Below are 10,557 nucleotides of genomic sequence, written 5' to 3'. Positions count from 1 at the left end.
AAAAAATCACGTTTGAAATCAATTGGGTATTATCTTCCAAAGTTGGACATACACATACCCTGTGACCTAGCATACCCTCAAATATATTACATTTTAAAGCAAGAGAGGTCCCAGCAGCTCCGTTCGTTATAGTGGGCAAAAAGTAGAAATAACTCATATGTCTATCTAAAATGGAACGGGTAAGTGAATGGTCACACACATTTCCACTGGATGCTATTCAGCAATGAAAAGATATGAGAGGAACAAACCACAGCTACATCAACATGGTGAATCTTAAAAATGATCATCAGCAAAATGATCAAAGCACAAGTGTATATACAGTGTGATGCCACTTATAAAAAATTCAAAAAGAAGCAAAACCACAATATTTGTTTAGGAATGCACAAATAGGTAGTAAAACTATGAGGAAAAATAAACAAATAGTCATCACAAAAGTCAGGCTCATTATTCTCTCGAGGAAGGGGGCCGTCACTGAGGAGGGGCCCTGCGTGTGTGCGCGCATGCGCATGTGCACTCTCCCTTGCATGAACACACTATGAGGAAAAATAAACAAATAGTCATCACAAAAGTCAGGCTCATTATTCTCTCGAGGAAAGGGGCCGTCACTGAGGAGGGGCCCTGCGTGTGCGCGCGCATGCGCATGTGCACTCTCCCTTGCATGAACACTGCTTTATTTTTTGACCTTGGATAGTTCGGAAATATTTTGTAATTATTTGTTAAATTATGTGCATAGGTTTTATGCACTTTTCTGTGTATTGTGTTATATTTCACAACAAAAAATATCTTAAAACTGATATACACTTTTTGTTTCCACAACCTTAACCAATTAATAACACCTGATAGTGTCGTGTGTTCTGCTTCCAGCTTCTTTGCTAGGATAACTGCCAATGAGATATGCCGTGAGTGAACTTCGTGTGGTTGCTCTCACTGTAACCTTAGCTTGGCTCCTTCCTTTTTTTTGTTTTTTTTTTTTTTGTTTTAAACTTTTGTCAAAACAAAAAGTGGTTACACGCACAAGTTTTGCATAAAACATAGCTTTTATTTTTAAAAAGTCATTTATTGTTTACAGTATTGTTGAAAGATATAGCTTTCCTTTAGTGACTCACACACACACAAAAAAAGTCATTTCAAAATGCATTTCATTATTGAGACACAGTCTAGTAAACCAGAATCTATCAAATACCATAAAGTGGAACATATTAAAAACATCTGTGCTTTCAGTTTATCCTTATAACTTCCCACATTGTGTAACTTGCTCCAGTATTTGTATCTTTGAGTGTTTAGCAAAGCTTTATGTGCATATTCTCAAGGTATTTGCTGACAAAGGAATGCAGTTATTTTTGTTTTGTTTTGATTTGTGCTTCACCTATTATTTCATTTTTATCTTGTCAAGAAGAAAACAGTTTCCCCAACGGTGTGTTCTTTTTGAGTTTCATTTTTAAGAAAGCTCAGAAGAGCCTTCTTAGCATTTATTATTGGTGACTTTTCTTTAAAGCATTGGCTTGAATACTATAATACTTAAACATGCTAGAAACATTGTTGAGTTTTGCCTTCATGTCTGGATGTTTAGCTTTTAAATGACTAGCTAATTATGAGCAGGTCAGGATATCATAATCTATTAGCAAGAGTGGACGTAAATTCATACTTAAAACAGTGATCTTTGTAATCAATTATTGTGGACAACTTCTTGTCAAATCTGATTAGTCATTAGTTTTTTACCTTGCAATGTGGCTCCCAAAGAGTGTCAGAAACGTCGGCTCAGCCAGTTGTGTTTGCCTGTTCTTGCATTTTTGACACTGTATTCATTGGTCCATGCTGTAACAGTTTACTTCAATATGAACCATGATCCTCTTCCATACAGAAGCTGCAACATGTAAGCAATACGTTGGAAGTGCACAAAAGAGCCTGCCCTCCCGCCCCCACACATACTGCCTGCTTCCTACCCTTTCCCCTGCATGCTGTGTGCCTGCCCACTTATGGATTAAGTGGGGGCACCAGTGCCAGTTCTCACATTAAATATTAGTAAAGCCTAATTTCAAACCCCCCTCCCCTTTTTTTTGGTTAAAAAATGTATAAGAGTATTTCAAAAAGTTCGTGGAAGAATTGAATTAAAAGATAATATGAATCCTCTTCTATGAACTTTCTGAAGACCCCTTGTGTTTGTGAATAGGAATTTAAATACTTTACTCCAGAACTGCAGTAAATTCTGCAATTTTAGCAGAAAAAAAATGGGGTCATCTTCTGCACCTCACTTTGGAGAGCCTTGCTCTAGATAAGTCGTCTTAAAATTTTGCTTGTTTTTAACCTTCAAACCTCCCTTTTTAAATGAACATGAAACTCTAACATTTAAAGAAAAAGATGGCAATAAGACTGCTCTGATTGACTTTAAAATGGGGGTGTCAGAGCTCCAGACCTCTTCCGCCTCCTCAGGCAGACTTACAGATTCTTCTGTGGCAACCTAATTTTCTTGGAACATAGTTGGAAGAATCTTGTGCCAAGCCTAGCTCTCCAGGTCTGCACTCCACAACGCCTGCTTCCTCTCTAGTCATTAAGGAATCACCATGTTTTTCAAAAGTTGGTATATTAATATTCATGATCTGGGGACCAGGAATAGCTCCCTGAGTTACCTCACACGTACTCACATGTACCTCATGCTACATCCTATTTGGGCAGGGATAAGATCATTTAACAGCATGAATATGAAATGGTGGCATTTCAGCCACTAAAATAGGAAAAAGTATTATTTGGGCTGAAAGCATTTCCTGTGCATTCCCCAGTGACTTTGAGGTTGGAGGACATATGCTAATCCAACTTGTTACACTCTGGTTAAAGTAGCTATTTCCTGAAATCCTGCTAATGAGGGAAATTACAAATATATAAATCAAACAAAAATTTTAAATGATAGGAAAATGACTATAAAAAAGTGATCTTAAGATAATTATGAAAAGGAACTTTAAGATGTCAGGAAATGGACTCTGTGATATTCTATTAGCTAAGTAACACCAGCTGCTGTAATAATTGACCTCAAAATGTCTGGCTTAACTCAATAAAGATCTATTTCTCACCCATATCATAGTACAATGCATGCTGTGAGGAGGCTCTGCTGTAATCAGTCATTCAGGGACTGGTTTCACATGGGAGTACCAATATCTTCAAATACATGGTTTCAAGGTTGACTTGGCTTTGGTAGAAGAGGAAAAAAGAGAGTGGAGAAGACACACCTTCTCTTAACCGCTCAGCTGAGATCATATCCCACTGGTGACAACAAATCATGTGGTCCTACCTGTATGCACAAAGTTTGGGAAACGTAGTTTAGCTATTTTGGAAAAGAAAATGGGTTTTGCGAGCATGTAGCCAGGCTTTGTCATATATACAGAGGCAGGGGTCTAGACCAGGGATTCCCAATCTATAACTTGAATATTACCAGGTCTGATTTTGGAAATCTCTTGGGAAGACTCCACCACTCTTTTCTGCCTGCCTTATAGGAACCTGCAGCACTAACTTCACCTGCTGCTCTTCCTTGAGCAAGCCATGATCTTCCCATGTCTCTACACTTTGCATGTGATTTGCATGTGAGGTCTGTCCAGTTCTCTCCAATACTCCTTCCCTTCCAACCTCCTCTTGCTCCAAATCTAGCAAACTCTTCCTCATCTGTTAAGACTTAAGACAATGTTTACTTCCTCTATGAACTTCTCTCTGATGACACAAGGCACAGATCTCTTCTTACTCTTCACTGAACTTTATCCTTGTACTTTGTACTTATCTCTATTACTGAATGCATAAGCCTGTCTCTTAACTATTTAAGGAACCAGGATTTTTTCAAAAGGATCAGGTGCATTAATATTCACAATCTAGTGAGCTTTATAGACTCAGACTCTCAAGGGCAGGGACTGTATTTTATGTATTCCCATGCCTACCCAGCACAGGCCTGACTCACACACTCAATAAATAAGGGGAAAAAATGTATGCTTTCTCCTTCTCGCCACTTCCCAGTTATCATACCTCTGGTGTCTTTGTTTTTTGTATTGCGGTATATTTTATGTATTCCCATGCCTACCCAGCACAGGCCTGACTCACACACTCAATAAATAAGGGAAAAAAATGTATGCTTTCTCCTTCTCGCCACTTCCCAGTTATCATACCTCTGGTGTCTTTGTTTTTTGTATTGCGGTAAAAAACACGTAACATAAAATATACGATCTTAATCATTTTTTTAGTGTTCAGTATGGTAATGTTAACTATAACATGCACCTTGCTATGCAACAGATCTCTAACTTTTTCATCTTGCAAAACTGAAATTCTATACTCAATAAACAATTCCCCTTTTCTTCCCCTCCCCCCTACCCCGCCCATGGTAACAACTATTCCACTTTCTGTTTCTAAGAGTTTGACTACTATAGGTACCTCATGTAAGTGGAATCATGCAGTATTTGTCTTTTTGTGACTGGCTTATTTCACTTAGCATAACTTCCTCAAGTTTTCTCCATGTTGTAGCGTTAAGACAGGATTTCCTTCTTTTTAAAGAGTCATTAATGTTCCATTGTATGTACATATTGCACTTTCTTTGTGCATATTTATTTATTTTTGTTGAAAAATAATTGATTGTACATTTCTGTGGGATATAGTGTCAAATATCAATACCTGTGTGCAATACGTATGCCACATTTTCTTTATCCTTTCACCCATTCTATTGTTTTGTTTTTGACTTGTGGGTTACTGGAAGGGACTGATGAGAAAATAATACTTTCAATTGACCCAAGAGAAAACGTGTTCACGTATGCTTGAATTTTTCAGATTCTAAAGACTAAAAGAGAAGTTATACTGAATACAAAAGGAAATTAGATTTTTTAAAAAATCAGTCTCCACATAGAGAATGTTTCCTATTATATTGTATCTGATCCCGAGAAACTATTAAACTACTTTCAACTGAGCTATAATAAGGGCCCATAATAAAGAACTATTGACATTCCAAAGGCCTCTTACCTAGCCTTTTCACTGCCTACCTCAGCACCTCCTGTTTCATACCCTCCAAATAGCTCTGTTGACAAAAGAAAGTAGGGCAAAATAAATAAAAGGATAAACAAGAACTCTTTCAACTCAGAGGACGTGCAAGAATTTTAATGATTATGGAGGAGCCACGCCCCAGAACAACCCCAGGCAATTCTTGGTATTAGTAGCGGATCCCAGTGTTTGTCTGCACTGAGGTAGTTTAAGGCCCTTTAGATACATTCATAATCCACTTCAGTGCGTTATCATGAAAGAATCTAAAGTAACCTTGCATTAACATAATCGCTATATTTTCAGTTGGTCTGCGGAGCTATTATTAAATATGTAGCCATAATGTGTGCGAAAAAATCTCCAAGTAAACTAGCATTTAGCTCACCAATACGTTAAACCCCTATACATAACTTCCTTTAAAAACTATCACACTAAAAAATCCCAGCATTTAATATCCTGCAGTTTTGGGTAAAATATTACAGGTAGAGCTTGAAATAGTAAACAATCCCCTCAAAGCGACATTAGCAAATTAGTTGCCGTGTGAACAAAGAGCCCTTTCTGCAGCCGCATGAATGTTGCCTTTATTTTTTCTCACAAGGATGATTTTAGAAAACAGCTGTAGCGCATGTTGACCAATGACAAAGCGGCAGACGTGGTAAAACACTTTCGGTCAAGGACGAGAGGGGGAAAACTGGGCCGCTGGAGCGGCAAATGGGCTTGAATCCCCCGCTTCCCCAACCTCTTTTCTCCAGCCTGGAGTGAGCGGGGGCCCCATCGCCCCACCCCCCTTTGCTGGCTCTCGTTACAGCCTTTCGAGTTGAACAAACTTGCCGCAGGCGGATTGGCGGCCCGGAGCTCTCCGGCTTGGGCGTTGGATTTGTGAATTTATATTCCGCGGCGCCCCGCGCGGGCCTCTCCTTTGTATCCGGCCGTCGCCGCCCGGACACTGGGGCCTCGGTGGGGATCGCTTCCCCCGGACCCCGGGGGCCGGCACGTGTGCTCCAGGCCAGCCGGCCAGCGAGGGGGCGGGGGCCCCGGCTTTTTCCCTACCCCCCTCCCAGCCAGGAGGAGGAGCAGCAGGAGGCGACAGCTGCCCCGCCGGCCGAGGAGGCGCGGCGGAGAGGGGGCTGCGGTCAGCTGAAGCCACTCGGGGCTGCCGATCGGCCCCGCGCCCGGCGACTCTCGGCGGCCGCCCCCCCTCCCGCGATGTTCCCGGGCACTTCCTGAGCGGCTGGCAGCGCTCCCCGGGCCCCCGGCTGGCTCGCTGGCTCGCACGGCCCCGCTCTGCGTCGGCCGCGCCGCGGTGGAGGCGCGCGAGGGGGACGCGGCCGGGGATGAGCGGACTGCGGGTAAACACGCTGCGGAGCGGCCCCACGGAGCTGTAAGGAGCTGCTTTTCCCTGAGTCGCCGCCCTGCCCTTGGATTTGACATCATGTACGTACGCGTCGCCGTCCTGCCATTGTCTCTCCGCGGATCGCTTGCGGTGCGCCCCGGGGCAAGGGGCTCGTGCCCATCCTCGCCGCGCGCTGCCCCCCGCACTTCCTGTTGGGCGGAAAGTGACCAGTGTGGTGACCGTGCTCCTTTTCTCCTCTCGTCCCCATCTCTCCGTGCAGGTCCATTCACATCGTGGCGCTGGGGAACGAGGGGGACGCGTTCCACCAGGACAATCGGCCGTCGGGGCTCATCCGCACTTACCTGGGGAGAAGCCCTCTGGTCTCGGGGGATGAAAGCAGCTTGTTGCTGAACGCGACCGGCACAGTCGCGCGTCCCGTGTTCACCGAGTACCAGGCCAGTGCGTTTGGGAACGTCAAGCTGGTGGTCCACGACTGTCCCGTCTGGGTAAGGAGTTTCAGCTGTTCCGTGCTGAGGCTGAGGGAGCTTTTTCATTTTTTTCCTCCTCCCCCTTTGCCCCACTTCCGTGAATGTGGAGTGTTCGCGTCACCTGGGTAGAATTTTTAAATATTTTTGGGGAAATCGTTGGTCCTTTGTCTCCTTGGGCAGGGGGCAGCCCAGTCAGAGAACAGTCTTGGAAGGTAAAAAGCCCTAGGGGGAATGTGGATCACTTGCTTGTACACTTAACGACTGTGGGTTGTTCCCTCGTAGACAGCTGACGGTTGCATGTGCCAACCCCAACGGACTGGGTCACTAAGTTTCACCAGCAGAGAGCAATGTTTTTTCATGCCGACCCTGTGGGTGATAGCGTGATATTAGTGTTCTAAAAATACGGCCCTCTGAAAGCTCAGCACAGGCAAAAATACTCTTCACTGGCACAATTCAGAAATAGGACCCCTGGAAAGGGGAGTGGAGGAGAGACAGGAACTGAGAGTTAATTTTAAACTATTCATTTATAGCACTGTTCACCTCTGAAAAATTTTAATTAGTGTTGTAAATTTTAATAATGCAAATACTATTGATGTATTAGCCATTTGTTTTTAGTGACTCCTAAATCAGAAATAATTACTAAGTTTGCTTGGAATTTTTTTTTTTTTAAATCTTTAAAATTTTCGATTTTTGAAAAAAACTGTAGTAAAGTCAATAAATTCCATTCCGATTGTTGAGTGTGTGATGAAAGGAGAAAAGAATCTGCTCCCTGACACAGATAAATATTTTCAAAACACAATAACATTATATTTTGAATGTTTTCATTTAATGTTATTTGAAAATTTTGGTTCTTTGCTGAATCAAAAATATAAAGATTTCATTTTATAACAGGAAAGTTTAGTGTCTGGAAAAGAAAATACAAATTATCACTATGTGAGATTTTACATTTAAACAGTAATTTTTAAAAACCGTATGAGGGACTATAGGGAACTAGCACACCTTTCCAAAGTAATGAGTAGATTTCCCTATCTATGAAATAATCATAATAATCTCTGCCTCCTAGAGCTGTACTGAGGAGAAAATGAGATAGTACATGTACAGTTTTAAGTGTTGAGGCTGGCATGTAGCACATATGGCATGGTGCTTCATAAGTGTTTATTATAACTTTAGTATGGCCTGTATCACATATTAAGCAAAAATAGTTTCCCCACGAATTATTGGAGCTTTATACAAATATAGTACATTGAGGCAGTGATGTTAGTATTTAGTAGGTACTGTATTTGTAGCCTCACAATCGAGTAGAATAAAACTGTTGTTTTACAACAATTCAGATTTTCAGATATAAAAATTCAGATTTTTTTTAAAAAAGATGAGTTCAGTTCTCAAGCTTGTGGCCCCAAGCCGTGTGTTCCCATATAGGGATGGCCGGTTGCTCACTGGGTGAGCGTGGTGCTGACAATACCAAGTCAAGGGTTAAGATCCCCTTACCGGTCATCTTTTAAAAAAAAAAAATGTATAGAATGTAAATAGAAAAATATGTATGCAGATTTTCATATTATAGACAGAAAAGATCACTTCCCCATATATATTTTCAGTCAAAGAAAGTTATATTAAAATGCTGAAATAAATTAAGAACAGGCCTTTTTCATATAAAAGATGCTATTAAAACCTAGTTATGACAGTGTTGATACTGTTCATAAGAAGCATCGATGGAGAACTTACTGCTGGAATCTATGCACACGAATGAAATGCCTTTCCTTTGGCCCTTTCATTGTGAAAGATCTTACAGTCTGAAAACTTATTGGTTCAACAAGCAAACATTTGATGGATAGAGTAGATAAATGTAGGGAAAATAGAATAAGCTGAATTAAGATGTTAGGATTACTTTTCCTGTTTTTAATTTGGGCTGTTAACCCTTTCCTGTTTATGTTGTTAATTTAGCAAAAAGCAGTGTTATTATCCCATGTATTGTGTGTAGTAAGATGAAATCTTCCAAAATGATTAAAATAAGCATCTGTAGTCAAGGTTTTTGCCTTATATTGTTTGTTATGGTTTATTATGCTAATCACTGTTTGGTTAGACTCTGGCCCTATTTAAGGCACCGAGTTTGTAACCAGGTACAATTTTCTAGGTTGGAATGGTCTTCAGACATAATAGTATACATTTGTAAAGTTACTCTTTATGATGCTTTTCTTCTCTTGGCAGTAAGTAAAACCACTCAGAGATATTCAAGTTGATTGTATTCATCAGCTGTTATTTGACATATGTACTGATCAGAATATTAAATATAGCAGAGCAGATAGAGCACAGGTTTTGATATCAAAAGGACCTGATTTCAGATCCCCATATTGCCACTTAATGGTTGGGTGTCCTTGGTAAATCACTTATGTTCCCTCAGCCTTATTTTCCCTATCTATGAAATAATCATAATAATCTCTGCCTCCTAGAGCTGTACTGAGGAGAAAATGAGATAGTACATGTACAGTTTTAAGTGTTGAGGCTGGCATGTAGCACATATGGCATGGTGCTTCATAAGTGTTTATTATAACTTTAGTATGGCCTGTATCACATATTAAGCAAAAATAGTTTCCCCACGAATTATTGGAGCTTTATACAAATATAGTACATTGAGGCAGTGATGTTAGTATTTAGTAGGTACTGTATTTGTAGCCTCACAATCGAGTAGAATAAAACTGTTGTTTTACAACAATTCAGATTTTCAGATATAAAAATTCAGATTTTTTTTAAAAAAGATGAGTTCAGTTCTCAAGCTTGTGGCCCCAAGCCGTGTGTTGCATAACCTCCTAGAGGAAATCCTGAAACTGATTAACAAGGGGTGGGAGAATTTTATTTCCTTCATAATTTTAAAAATCGCTGGAGCATTTTCTCTTTGACATAGTTTGAGAAGAAAATTGTCATTGTTGCCTTGGAGTTGTAATGAGATAGTTGTGTGCTTTTCTTCCCTAAATCCCTTCTGTACATCCTTAGCCTTACTCTGGGTAACCGTCGCATCTACTTGGCACTTTTTAAATAAATGTGCTTCAAATTTATTAGATGTAGCTCATTATTTAGAGTGTTTCTCACTCACCTCCCTTTTTGTGCAGTTATATTATTATTTCATTTCATATTTCTAGATCTTTTTCTGTTTGCCAAAAATATTTCATAAAATACAATGAGATAATACATTCATAATTTTCTTGTGTAGGATTTGAAGCTCTGATTTGTATTACAAATAAAAGTATTTGTAGTCTTTACACCTCAATACCACAAAGTTAATGATGCCCAAACCCAGTTTTTCATAACATTTTCCCTTCAGTGTCTCCCTTTTCCCCATACACCTCTTCAGTAACTCTGGAATTTTGAACCATGTGAAAGGCGAAGAGAAGCTACTTTTGATTTATTCTCTCAGAATTAAATGGCTGCTTAATATTGGTCCCTCTTATATTTAGTTTTTTATCCCATTCATCTGACTTTGTCCTGTTTCTTTGTTGTACTTAAATACTCTGTTATACTTTTATACTTTGAGAACTTGAGTACCATAACATACAGTTGGAACCGAATGGGTTTTGTGGTTTGGGATTGGAAATTAGTGTAGAGCTCTGCTGGGAAGCTTTCCTGTTTTCCCATTTTCTTGCTCTGTGTTCTACTCTCCCGCCCCCCTTCACCCTCTACCAAGTTCAAGACTTTGCCTTTGTTGTTTATAGTCCATAGTCGGCCTTTTTTTTTTTTTTTTTTTTG

The 10,557-nt window shown here is 40.3% G+C and overlaps 2 protein-coding genes across 3 annotated transcripts in view; one reads left to right on the top strand and one right to left on the bottom strand.

Moving 5' to 3' along the window:
* The window catches only part of SPATA9 (spermatogenesis associated 9), a 75,528-nt gene extending 73,608 nt beyond the window's left edge, over positions 1 to 1,920 (bottom strand). Inside the window, exon 1 of the transcript XR_551273.1 lies at positions 1,720 to 1,920. The gene's annotated coding sequence lies outside the window, so the exon portion shown is untranslated. The remainder of the gene's footprint in view (positions 1 to 1,719) is intronic.
* Positions 1,921 to 6,207: 4,287 nt separating this feature from the next.
* RHOBTB3 (Rho-related BTB domain containing 3) overlaps positions 6,208 to 10,557 on the top strand; it is a 62,515-nt gene continuing 58,165 nt past the window's right edge. For both annotated transcript variants that reach the window (XM_008583367.1, XM_008583368.1), the window contains exons 1-2: positions 6,208 to 6,432; positions 6,612 to 6,837. In XM_008583367.1, the coding sequence (XP_008581589.1) occupies positions 6,431 to 6,432; positions 6,612 to 6,837 (228 nt within the window). In that variant the 5' untranslated portion in view covers positions 6,208 to 6,430. The remainder of the gene's footprint in view (positions 6,433 to 6,611; positions 6,838 to 10,557) is intronic.

The sequence above is a fragment of the Galeopterus variegatus genome, unplaced genomic scaffold, assembly GCF_000696425.1.
Source record: "Galeopterus variegatus unplaced genomic scaffold, G_variegatus-3.0.2 Scaffold2897, whole genome shotgun sequence".
NCBI lineage: Eukaryota > Metazoa > Chordata > Mammalia > Dermoptera > Cynocephalidae > Galeopterus > Galeopterus variegatus.
This window is presented reverse-complemented; position numbering and strand designations above follow the sequence as displayed.